The following is a 14,170-nucleotide window of genomic DNA, read 5'->3' as shown; positions in this document are numbered from 1 at the left end:
CACTATTGCATAATACTAAGTTAAGTACTTAACAATGCATATGCTACACCTCTTTACTTGCTATCGTACATTGTTACCTCCACGATCCTGCTCAGCTTGCCAGAGACACTGCCATTCCCGCTGCTGGCGCTTCATTGTCCTGACAATAGCTACAGCTAACCGCAAAGCTTCCTTCTGACACCCATGAGAACGCAGAGCCTCCACCCTGGCACAAGCTGTGGGGATATGCTCTACAATGAAAGAAAAACACAACTACTTGGTACTGAATATATTCGATAGAAAATCATATTGGAAGCTTAATTATAATGTTACCTTGAAACCTATAATATCACTAAATAAGGAAACATCTATGTATCAGATAGAATTATAATTATAAATACTTCTACATGGATATCTAAGATAAAACAGTTTACTGTGGTAGGCAAATAGTCATAAGCAGAATTTATAATAAACAATTTAAAATGACTACTGAAAAACAGTCTATTAACAGTAGAATTCAGCACCATTCTAAACTAGATTTAGCAGTAATTTACCCTGATACATACAGAAGGATGAAATATGACTAAAATATTTATCTTCTCTTATGTAGCAGAATCATGCACTATATATAACAATTCAAACAGTTTTATGCAGTAGCAATTATGCACTATAAACATAATCAAATAGTTTTATGAGGTAAAACAATCACGAACCATACAAAGCCTTTCAAACTATCAAATTTTAATTACTGAAGTGTTGAAAGTAACACTTACAGAATGGGTTGTCCAGCAGACAACCTTCAAGCCAGTTGATGTTTTCTACAATAAACTATAGCTATCCATATCTAAATGAACAAATTAGTTCACTAATAAAATTTATAAATCTGGGAATGTGGACTTGCAGCTTATGTGCTTAATCACAGAAATAAATTCACTGCTATAAGAAACCTGGATAACATTATAACAGTAAACTCTACATCAAATTACATATTCTTGTAATACTGACATAAATGAGGCATGACAATGTAGAAACTATTTCACTTCATACACACATATATGCTTTAAATTAACTTACAATAACCTTAAGAATTGCCTCTTTACATTTATAAAAAATGTCACTAATCATATTACCATGCCATAGTGGATAACCCTGACAGTTAAAAGATGCAGAAGAAGAGGGTTCTGTACATTGAGATACACCATCATGTGCTAAGATGTGTTTTAGGTGGGGATCATCCCATTGGAGATGGCTGGCCTCTAGGGCCCGATGAAAAATTGTGCGAGGTTGTTGCTGAGATGTATTGTGGGAAACAATAGGGCGTTCACCCTGAGGTAATTCTGAAAATAAATCTATACATGAAATAATTGAAAATCAATAACTTAATAAAAAAATGTCATAATGCATTTAACAGCTTAACTCTGGAACTAGTGACTTGTTTTTATACTATTTGCTAATGGTGTGATCCACATATTACATCATATTAAATAATTTAATATATTTGCCTATTACAGCCTTCAGTGTAAAGAACTGAACAAAATCTCTAGGTGGAACCTACATAAATATACAAAGGGCTCTAACAGTAATTAGCAGGATTCATTCTAATACTGATGGCATTTATTCTTCTGTACAATTTTTATATTATTAGGGGCATAAATTATGATGCATAAATAGTTTTGAAAAGTCTGTTAGACTTCATGGTTATTGTTTTTGTGTACAATTATTTGCAACTGAATATTTGGTAAAGAACCATTTTTAATCAAAACAAATACACACACACACGGACACATATAATATATACATATATCTTAAAATGTTATATTTAATGTTATTGTTATATTTTACAACATGTTAAAAAGTATTGTTCACTGAATAAAAGTTGCAGCAAAATAATATCTTACAATCCTAGGTATATTAATGCATTTTCCTACAATGTACCAAGCTCATTTTAGCTTGCAGCAAACTTCTTATGTGTGTGTGTTTATACACACACACACACACTTAAAACATACTAAACTGAAACTTATTTATTATGATTGGAATATCACATGTAGTTACTTGAAACAAGATTGAAAATCCTTTTTAATCTCTCTTTCAATTTGAAGCATGGTTACCATTAATTTACATAAAAGAATAATCGCAAGATGTCAAAGCTATTAATCTTCCTCTTGTGGTCATTTCTTTCAAGCTGGCTTACTTTAATTAGCATATCAAAATTAACCAGTTGTAAATATCAATATAAACATAATTAAAACAAAATCTAACAAAACCAGTTTTTCTCTGAAAATCAGTTTTAAATAAACTTATGAAACAGTAACAGATCTTTCATCTTTGACTATACCATTTGATTCATCATCAGAAGAGTCAGAGGAACTGTCATCTTCAAGAGGTCTTCTGGCCTGTGCACTTCCTCCTGGTGGTCGAAAATCAGCATCTTCAAGCGGACATACTTGAGTTCTAGCCCACTTTTCCAAAAGAGTGCGCCACTGCTCTTTATCAACTTGAGTAGAATGTGGATTAAGGACCACACATACCCATAATGCCCCTAAAAATAGTTCATTAAAGTTCATAAATCCACAGCCTATAAACAAAATACAAGGTACAAAAATTTAATTTTTCCAGAAACTGCAGTTTTCAACAACAGAATTATCTTCTGATATATCATTACATCAAAATTTGTGTTATGATACATATAATGATAATTTTTAGAAAAACTGCACAGTTACATAAGAAAAAAAAAAGTTTCCTCACACATACTAACAAAAGGTAATATTCTGGATAATATTATTTGCCTTATCAAGGCTATCTGAGTTACTTATCTGAGATATGCGGGATGCAAAAATAAATAGTGGATGATTTAATACCTATTAAGATCATTTTTCTCCTACAGAATAAGTGAAAAAAATACCAGCAACTATTTTACTTTCTTGCATATAAACAAGGTAAGTTCTAAGTGATTAGAAGTTCAAAGTGCTAATATAAAAAGTGCATTTTAAATATAGAATCAGTTACTTAATCATTGTTTTTTTCATTATTATTAGCCAGTAATTTTTTCCATATCTATTAGAGTATATAAAATGGTTTGTGAAAAAATTATAAACTTTTAGAGTACATGTGAAAAATGAATGATCAAACTTAATGTAGTTCTGTAAATGATACACATCAGTATATTAATGGTATAACATCTTACTAGCAGTTAATATTATGCAGAAATATATATATTCAAGGATTTTAATGAAATAGGTTAATTTATCCTATAACATATTTCAATTTTAACAACCCAAAAGTATGTTTCCACTTATTGGTTCCACTCAATTTTACAATCTCGGTACATAGCTACATTATGTTTTCCGTTTCTCTGATAATAAGTACATGCACTATCAACATGTAACTATATTATGTTTTCCGTTTCTCTGATAATAAGTACATGCACTATCAACATGTAACTATATTATGTTTTCCGTTTCTTAATAAGTACAGGCACTATCAACATGTAACTATATTATGTTTTCCGTTTCTTCGACAGTATGTGCATACAATTTTCAAACCTACTTCAAAATGACATGACTAATCCTCAAACACAGTAATGAGATAAGCTTTTGTTTTGAGTAGGTTTACAGTCATTAATAAATGCAAATCACTAGATAATCATTGTTACTGTGTGATTCATGAACACTGGAATACCAGTAGAATAGTATAACTGTAAGAAGTAAAATAACACATGAACAACTTTAAATTGGAAATCTACAAGGTGTTTTATGAAAGAAATAATGAAACCATTATGAAAAATATTAACTCAAAATGTTTATGATACTGTGTGTCTAAAACAAAATCTCTTTTGCCTAGAATACTTAAAGAATTATACTTACCTAGCTGGTCCCAGAGTTGACGGCACTTGTCCATCATTGGGGTCCCTTGGGCTCTCCAGATAACCAATCTAGGGTCAGCCAGAAACTGCTCAGTGATTAGTCGTAACATTCTGGCACTGTTGGAATCTCGAGCCCTCAACATTTCTTTCACCTTTTGGATTTAGTAAGAAGTAACACTTCAAACAATAAAAATAACCAAGATCTTGCAGTATGAGCCACACACATATTATTTATTTACTTTTCATTAACAGTGAAGCCCACATATTGCATCATACTAACTATGTACTTTTTATTAATTCTATGTTTCCACCTCTCATAATGGTCAGCATAAAAAACTGACCATAAATAACCTGAATGATATAACACACTTGTTATGCAAAATATATTTAATAAAGACATTTTCTCATTCAATCCTTGTTTACTAGCAGTTTTATACAGAACAAACACAAATTCACTAATGAATATATATATATCATCAAATAAGGCCACTAGATTTTCAGTCCAATATTATGTATAAAGATGAGTGTACAATTAGACTGGTTGTGTTTACTAATGATATGCATAATCATAAATTTGTTAGTCTTTCTGTAAACATCAACTAGTATTAATTATATTATCAAAGAAGGTTTTGCTTTTTTTAAGAAATACGTGATCTAGATTTTGATAATAAGATCTGTTGTGGCAGTTTAGGTATACAACCTTCTTCTTTGTTTGACTTTAATCACACCTAGATTTAAGGGTCTGCCACTTGACTATTTTGTATTAGCCAAGAATTTTTACACTTGGGTGACTGGCTCCAGCAGCAAGTCTGAAGAAAAAGCACATTCAGCGATAAGGATTCAAAAACATATGACCCACAGACTGCAGGTTGAGTGTGCTAACCATCAGGCCATGCCAAAACCCAGTTTTGATATGTCTTTCCACACTAACATTTCTTTAGATGAATCTATACATTAAAAAATAAATAAAAAGAGCATTTATATCAAAATGACAATAATCAAATTATATTTCTTAGATGTGTTTGGATGCTCATGAATTTTACCACTAAAGAATCTAATTTTCAGTTTTACAATTAGTATGATAAAATAATAAAAGATGGAGTTATGGGATCAACACTGACTCATCACTCCATTGCTAATATGAAAAGCACTGATTTTATGGATGTATTTCTTCATATAATACAATATCTCATACAAGGTAAGTAGATAACACCTTCATCTTTAAAGATGTTGAAAACCTAAATGGTATCTTCACAATAAATGTACCTGTGTTAAGTTAACAGTTGCACATCAACAACATTGTCAAATTTCATTTCATTGCATCTTTATTCATAAGAAAAATGATAAATCTGAATGTATTTCATAAGAAAACCTTTACCAGTTAATCTTTTTATTCTTGATAGTCTTAATCCAGTTTCTTTTAAGAAAAACATTTTTGGATATATAGATATTTAATCTCAATTTTAAGAATACTGAGAGATTATAGGAATATAACTAAACAACTAAAACTGAAGAAAAGCTTTCAAGATCTTCTGTAAATGTAATTCTACAAAAATGCATATTCTAACTGAAGAAAAACTTAGGACACCCCCACATTTATTCCCACTTAAAATGGCTCAACTCACAGACAGGTGTATCACACCAGATGCACATGATTTGAAGATTGTTACTCAGCATTTTGAATGAGGCTTGCTCTCTTTAAACCTCAGACATTTAGTTTGGTGTGCTCCTGACTGTTGAAGTGAGAGTGAGCACCATGGTGAGAGCAAAAGAGCTGTCTGAGACCTTCAGAAAGAAAATTGTAGCAGCTTATGAGTCTGGTAAGGGATTTAAAAAGATCCCAAAGGATTTTGAAATCAGCCATTCCACTGTCCAGAAAATAGTCAACAAGTAGAGGACTTTCAAAACAACTGCCAACATGCCCAGGTCTGGTCGTCCAAGCAAGTTCACCCTGAGAGCAGACCACAAGATGCTAAAAGAGGTCTCCAAACACCCTAACATGTCATCACGGAACCTACAGCAGGCTCTGGCTACTGATGTGAAAGTGCATGCCTCTACAATTAGAAAGAGACTGCACAAGTTTAACTTGCATGGGAGGTGTGCAAGGAGGAAACCTTTGCTCTCTAAAAGAAACATCAAGTCCAGACTGAAGTTTGCCAGAGAGAATGTAGACAAAGACCAGGACTTCTGGAATAATGTTCTTTGGACAAATGAGTCCAAAATTGAATTATTTGGACACCAAAACAGAGGACATGTTTGGCATAAACCAAATACAGCATTCCAGGAGAAGAACCTCATACCAACTGTGAAGCATGGAAGTGGAAGTGTCATGGTTTGGGGCTGCTTTGCTGCAGCAGGACCTGGACAGCTCACAATCATAGAATCTACCATGAATTCTACTGTGTATCAGAGGGTGCTTGAGGATCATGTGAGACCACATGTAAGAAAATTAAAGCTGAAGGGGAACTGGAACCTGCAACACAACAATGACCCAAAACATACCAGTAAATCCACCAAGGACTGGCTGAAAAATAAGAAATGGAGAGTCCTGGAATGGCTGAGTCAAAGCCCAGATATTAATCCCATTGAGATGCTGTGGGGTGACTTGAAATGGGCTGTACATGCAAGAAACCCCTCAAACATCTCACAGCTGACAGAATTCTGCATTGAAGAGTGGGGCAAACATTCTTCAGACCAATGTCAGAGACTGGTACATGACTACAAGAAGCATCTCACTGCAGTTACTTCAGCCAAAGGGGGTAACACTAGCTGTTAGTGGGTTGGGTGTCCTAACTTTTTCCTCAGTTAGAATATGCATTTGTGTAGAATTACATTTACAGAAGATCTTGAAGGCTTTTCTTCAGTTTTAATTGTTTAGTTATATTCCTATAATCTCTCAGTATTGTTGCAATTGAGATTAAATATCTATATATCCAAAAATGTTACAAAAATACACAGGTTTTCATAGGGTGTCCTAACTTTTTTGCATGACTGTACAAGCAAACAGGCAATTTGCCTTAGAATTCAAATGCTCAAGTTGCACCACCAAGCTTGTCAACAAATTTGATTACAATGTATCTTTAAACTTAAATGTAGATTGCAATAGGTTTTTAGGTTTAAAGATAAATGAATATAAATATTTAAGGCTTCTAATGTTGTGTTTATAGTGTCCTTAATGTGCTTTAGGTCCACTACAAACTCATGTACAAGAATATGCAAATCTGAAATCAGTAACACTTTCCAGCATTAACATCCATGTGTTAAATGAACAATAACTAGAGGACAAGTAGTAGTTCCAAATATAGCAACTAGGAGACAGGGAATCACACACAAAATGAAAATCCATTCCTCAACATATTTCAAGGAAACTTAAATGAGAAAACTTCTATTTCACATAATCAAGAAAAGCTATCTACACTAGTTGCCCCTAATTTTGAACTGATGGTTCAGAGAGAAGGCAGCTAGTCAATTACTGACTGAAAGGTTGGGGTTCTCAGTCACTCTTACAGTATATGAATGACCACAAAGTGTGTAGAACAATTCTGTAGCAACAGGACACAAACCACTGACCTTCAATCCATTATCTGACACACTAATCACTAGAATATCACCAGTCAATACCAAAATAATTTAGCTCATTTTGTTTATTAGTATGTCACTTACAGTGGCACTAATTTATATGTTCTAACCAAAGTGTAGCAAGTTGTTGTGTTATTTCATCAAATAAAGTTTTATGGGTTCATTAATATTATCTCTTAATTTCTTTGATCAAACAACAATATAAAATTATTTCAAGCATTATTTTTGAATAACTATAGAATGTTACACATTATCAGACTCACCAGGACACATCAGGTTGTAAATAACTTATAAATTCAGGTCACAATAGAATTTAGAATTGTCCACCAGCTTTTAATTATAATAAATATAAAATAATTATGTTTCAAATTATCTGCTCCAAAGTGTATATATATATATATGATTTTATGATTTCAAACATTTTTAAATATTTCTTAAAATAATTCTGATGTATTGTGTTCTTTTACCTATATTACAGTGATTTCAAAATCAGGAGCAGCCAAAACACTAATTTTAGCTTTTGTTGACTTCTATACTTACTCATAAGAGCACTTACTTTACAAATCCTGGCACAGGTGACACAAAATCATTGGCTTTAGTCGATTTATAAATTGACCCTCAACACTAATCAGCATTTTTCTCATTTTTAAAAGAGACTACACCACATAAACTAAAACTTACTTTGGCAAACAGTGCATTTAATTGCTTGTTAGCACTGTAATAGCATCCCTGAGTAAGGTAATTGTGGACTTGTTCCGTTATCTGCTCTTCATCTAAGTGCCAGCTGTGCTCTTCATCAGCTGAAGCCCCAGCTGTTGGGTCAGGTGCTCCTGTTTCAGTGCCAAAAAATCCATTAATAAATTAATACAATAACACATTAATAAAAAAAAAATTCAGTCCACGAAAACTCTGATTAATAAGCAATTTACTTACAAAAGAAAGAGCTTATTATACACATTTTTGTGGAATAATTGTATATTTAGTAAAATTCTTGAACTTACCAGAAATAGAGTTGATAACTGACTGTGTCTGTAGAATATCATCAGCTAATCGCTGAGCTGTTGGAAGGACTTCTGTATGGTGTTCAGAGATGAGGTACTGTACTAGCTTTTGAAGTTGCTTTCGATCTAACTGGAGTAGTGTTTCTAAACACATCAAGAACATATGAAACTTTTAAAAGTCTTTCAGTAGTCTCAACAAGTGCAAAGAATAGTGTTGAAAATCTGTAAGCCTACTTACCTGCATGTACAGTGGCTAAGTCTGGAAACAAAAAATAGCTGAATTTCACAAATACATTTTCACAACACCAAACATTACAGAAACACAAAAAGGACTATTTTACTTGTCTTTAATGTGGGATTTTGCTTATATACCCTGGGATCGTTCAAATTAGTGGGATTTGTTTTTTTTTTTTATTTATTTTTGTTTTGGCTCATTTTTGGTTATAACAAACTAATATAATTAGTCAGAGGTTTGGATTTGCTGTTTGTAATACAGTCCTTCATTTTGGTTTTGTATTAATTTAATTTACTTAACTCTACCAGTATTACTTTTCTCTAAATAAATAAATATGTATGTATAATTTAAACTTTCTTTGTGACATGTTCCATATATTACTTGTAAAAAAACATATAATTTAGGTATTACAGCCTTAATTCTAAAACCTAAATTTAGTTTTGTTTATATTACTTTATTAAAGTGATTCTCAATACCCATACATTTAAAAAAAAAACCCGTGTTACTGTACTATTAAGGTTCAAAAAGTTGAAGTATGCATTGCACATTTACCTGAGATTGGAACACGTAACTTAACTTGAACTGCTCTCCTCATTCGATAAATAACAAGAGCGACAACATGTTGACACCAAAATATATCTTTTACTTCACAGGTACAAGAAACAGAAGTAATCTTACATCTGTAACAAGAACAAAAAAGGTTAATATGTCACAAGACCAACAAACAAATATATTCTCATAACTTTAACAAAATCTCTTTTTTAAATGATTGAATATATTTTGTTAAAGCTATTGCATAAGTTGACAGCTTTACCTATCTGATTAAATTCCACTACATAAAAATGTATATATTTTTAATGTGTATACATTTCATGTTTTAGAGCTTAGATGGAAAATTAACTGACAACTTCTTGACAAGAAAATATTTTCTCAAAATACTGAAAGTATTTGTAATTTAATTACACTGATTTCTTTGGTAAAAGTTGGTTGCTCTCTGAAATTCTGTTGTACAAGGTGTAACATTTAGGTATACCTATGATGTTCATATGTAAATTGTAAAAAAAAAATACAAACAAATAATATTCTACAATTTTGTTCATACAAATTACATAATATTTCAACACAATTCATTTCAGTAAGAATTAACAGATAACTTCAAAGAGTCAAATAAATAAGACTCTTAAAAAACAATCATTATTAAATTTTGTGATAGTGTCCAAATGAATGAAAATAAAATACAATGATATCTACAAAAACAGAATGTAATAACCAATGAATTCAAATTCAGTACTTTAGTACACAAATGTTTTTACATAACATAATTTCTTGTACATTTACAACCAAATAACAGTATTTAGTAAACAGTTAGAAACAAGTTAACTTTAAGCAACCTATATAAAGAGTTTTAAGCTTATTGTGTGCAAAATGAAAATATGGCTTATTAACACATATAAAAAGTATGTTTTAAACTTGAACAAATAACTTAGAACAAGTATTAATCTTGCAGCATTATAATTATATTGTATCTTTACTGACCTTTAACCTGTAGACTGCCAAGTATTTCAGCTGCTACAATACAACTCTAATGCTTCTTCATTTTGTAACTTTTTTCGTGATGCCATTTTGGATCGAAAGTGAAACAATGTGTAAGTAGATCAAATGCATGTATGGTGCTGACATCTAGCGTTGAAGTTAGGTATTATTGAAAACGATTTAACTCGTCCGTGGCACTGTGCTACTGATTGGCTTGGACGAGTTATCTCGTCTATGGCACTGAACAGGTTAATGTTTGTTTATATATATATATAATACCTTGTTAAATGTAATTAGGATGGGGGGAGTAAAATTTTCAATTTAAAATAATCAACAGGCAATATCATTTAGTGTGTATTAATTAATGTAGCATTTACTTGGGGAGTACATTGTGTAGCTGTTCAAAGTTGTTTTGAACCAATGTAAGGAAGGACAAATTTATACTTTATTAAACATAAAATCTTACTTTAATTATAACTTTATACAAATGTAATTTAAATTATTAAATTAATTGTAGAAATTATTTGAATAAAATAAAATCTACTACATCCAGTTAATGAAATTAAATCAGTCACAAAAACATGGAGAGTTTTAAAACCTGTATTTGTATAACAACAGCCTACTCATTACACTCCTTTAACTGCAAAAGTTTATTATTTTAAAGAATGCAAATCAGAAATCTAATGTTCATTGTTACTGCAAGAAAAAACAGCCTACTGCCTATAAGAAAAAAAAAAACCTTTTGCTTTCATATGTTGACATCCACACCATTTTAAAATTACTTTTATGTTTACTGGTTCAGGTTTTTAGATACCAAAAATTAGACTGATTTGTTAAACACTTAGAATAGTTTGTCCAAAGGCATAATTTTGGATAGCTCTTTGGTCAAATTCATATTTGATCAAGAATATTATGTTTTATGATTACAATACACCTGAAATTAAATACACGTTTGTCGTATGCAGACACATCATATATTTTGTACTTGCTATAGTTATAAAGAGTTTTTTAACATTTTTTACTTGTTTAGTTTGTATGCAGTTTACCATAAACATATGGTCAGAAAGTCAATAAGACTGCTTTGTTCTAGTTACTTGTTTCTTTATTCTTTATAATAAATAACATCTACTTTACCAAAGAAGATATTGCAGTAACATACAAAATCCAATTTGAAAGGACTAGTAACTAGAATACTTTTTTTCTCGATCAGTTAACCAATGCCAAGAGAAAGAAGAGCAAAGGTGATGAGATGACACTATCAACTGGAAAAACAAAATGAATTTACCTGTTGAATTCAGGCATACTTTTTTAGTTTGATTCTATGAAGAGATCAAAGAGTGAAGATCACCCTTGAAAATCACTATGTTTTAATTCTACAGAGATCAATCCTGAGATAATGAAAATTGTGAAATTAAGCACAACCTAGTAGAGGTTTGATTGCAATTTAGTCTGCCCAGGTATATAAACTGTATTTGTTTTTGTCTGGATTGTAATAAAAACTGTCCATTTTTGCTAAGCTTGCCCAGTCACATTATTTCACACACACCAGGAAAACACAGTTGTTATCATATTCAGAATTACTCTCCTTATTTCCTAAGTGTTATTATTAGCAGAGATATCTGATAATTACTGGAAAATCATTTTTTTTTACCTTAAAACACCCATTTACAACAAACAGAGAGCCTCATAGATGGACATATACTTTGCATGACTTTAACTCTATAATCACTACCACATAACCAGGAATATTTAGTTCTCACTTTCTTTCGAGTATACTAATATGACTGAGTTATTCATATCTCAGACTGACAGGTCAAGACAAATAAAATTAAAAGCAATATGGTATAGTGATATTAAATTCTTATGATACAAGGTAACAATGATTATATATATATAGTTTTAGCCAAAGTTCAAGATCACTCAAAAAACAATGTTTTATTAGTGAAACATCTAAATATATTTACAAAGAAACCACATTACCTATCAAAAGTGATAGAAACCCTATATCTTTTTTCTGGTTCTGATGAATAACCTGAAGTGGAGCTACTGGAAATTTTGGGAGTTACAACAACTCCACTTAGATGGAAACCTAAAATATACAAATTTAGAATGAAAAAATACAGAATAATATTTCCAAGATACAAAATCACACTTTCAGAATAAAACAGAAAAACACAAATATTTGGCATAAAAATATTAAACAAATTATCATACTGAATTCATGTGTCCAAGATTCATACTAATTAAAAAAACAAGGTTACAACAGTAATAATACAAAGCACGTTCATTTAAAGCTTCACAAAATACACAAGTTAAATCTATAGTATTATGGAAATCAAAAGCCTTGTAATACATTACACAATAAAAAATAGCTAGTTCACACCATTAACATGCAGAAGAGAAACTACTTAATCTTCATTGATAATACTATGTATTTGTGACCTCATAATTTAAAATTGCATTCAGTTTTAGCAAGTTTTAAGTTTAAACATGTAAAAATATACAAACAATAAACAGTTTTGAATATTTCTTTAAGAGAGTATTCAGAGGGTTTTGGAAAATAAAGATTAATTTGTAAAGATAGCACAGAAACATATTAAGCATTAACAAAATTTGCTGATAAAGTGGTGCAGGAAACATTTTTTTTCAGCAGGTTATGAGGTAGTCATTGTTTTTTTAAAGATATCTTATAAAGTGTGAGACAGCAAGTATATTCCAGCAGAAATTATACTTGCAAGTATTATTAATAAAATCTTCCAAGTGAAAGTTTTGTTTGTTGTTAAACACAAAGCTACACAATGAACTATCGGTGCTATACCCACCATTAATATCAAAACCTAGTTTTTCAGCATTATAAAGCTTTTGATATACATATACAAATAAACAGAATCAAAGCCATAGTTTCTAGGAATTTATAAAAAAAAAAAACGAATAGCATGTGGCTAGATATCCATAAATACAACAGTCATAATTCTGCACAGGCCTAAATTTAAGTGTTGCTTAATATAAATATATATACAAACATAACATATTGGAAACGAACTTAATGCTTCAATTTAAGGACATATCTATTCTGAAGATAATATAATCCATATGAGAAACTGAATTTATTTAATACAGTTGATAAGCTTATTAATTGCTTACATTCAGCTAATTGATTATTCCCACATGAAACTTGAATAGTTGGAATTACCAGAAATGTGAACAAAAAGAAACTCATAAAGTAACAAAGCACTTGAAACACGAGAAGAATTATTTAATTGTAATGTATAAAGCAAATGTAGGAAAATAGGGAACATTTAAAAATGTAATGTTCAGAGTTAAAATTAATCCTAATTCCAACTAATTAAAACACATTCTTCTGTAGAATAGTCAGACAAGAATTTAAAATGAAATATTTTCAGTCAATTTACTTTGCTATGCATTAAAGTAATTTCAGTTTTAATATAGTAAGTTATTAAAACTTTATATGAAAATGTATACAAAAAAACTAAACTGCTAGTACCATGTATAATTAATAATAATTTATTTTATAAAACACAAGGCAGGAGCTTGAATAGAAGGAAGAAAATATACATAATGAATTACTTATTTTCAAATAAACACTTGAAAGATTACACTGTGTAACAACACTTTTTACATCATCCAGACAATTCCATTTCTAACTAAAATACTTGAATTAAAGTCCATAATTTATGCTAACATTTAGAACAATATACTGAATCACCCTTCTGTATGCTAACTGGTGATCTATTTTTCTTATTAAACATTCTAGATATCATGTTAATTTTCTTTTCAACACACTAGTTATCAATTACAAGATGGTTTTAATTGAAAAGGTTGTACTTAAACAAGAACATAACTTGAATTCAAAACATAACAAATGATGCTTTTAAGTGAAGTGTCTGTGTACCTTCAGCTTGCTTCTAGCTTAGAGACAATTGAAAGTACTCATGAAGAAAGGGAATAATGACTGTT

The 14,170-nt window shown here is 30.7% G+C and overlaps 1 protein-coding gene across 2 annotated transcripts in view; it reads right to left on the bottom strand.

Annotated features, from left to right (window-relative positions):
- Nucleotides 1-14,170, bottom strand: part of LOC143223401 (zinc finger SWIM domain-containing protein 5-like) — a 61,410-nt gene that overhangs the window by 8,321 nt on the left and 38,919 nt on the right. For both annotated transcript variants that reach the window (XM_076451345.1, XM_076451346.1), the window contains exons 2-9: nucleotides 12,173-12,281; nucleotides 9,212-9,339; nucleotides 8,425-8,568; nucleotides 8,105-8,253; nucleotides 3,846-3,996; nucleotides 2,318-2,521; nucleotides 1,110-1,316; nucleotides 78-230 (exon numbers count right to left, since the gene is read on the bottom strand). In XM_076451345.1, coding sequence (XP_076307460.1) covers nucleotides 78-230; nucleotides 1,110-1,316; nucleotides 2,318-2,521; nucleotides 3,846-3,996; nucleotides 8,105-8,253; nucleotides 8,425-8,568; nucleotides 9,212-9,339; nucleotides 12,173-12,281 — 1,245 coding nt within the window. The remainder of the gene's footprint in view (nucleotides 1-77; nucleotides 231-1,109; nucleotides 1,317-2,317; nucleotides 2,522-3,845; nucleotides 3,997-8,104; nucleotides 8,254-8,424; nucleotides 8,569-9,211; nucleotides 9,340-12,172; nucleotides 12,282-14,170) is intronic.

Source organism: Tachypleus tridentatus, chromosome 8 (genome assembly GCF_004210375.1).
Source record: "Tachypleus tridentatus isolate NWPU-2018 chromosome 8, ASM421037v1, whole genome shotgun sequence".
NCBI lineage: Eukaryota > Metazoa > Arthropoda > Merostomata > Xiphosura > Limulidae > Tachypleus > Tachypleus tridentatus.
Note: the sequence above shows the minus strand (reverse complement) of the source record. Positions and strands in the feature narration are given on the sequence as shown.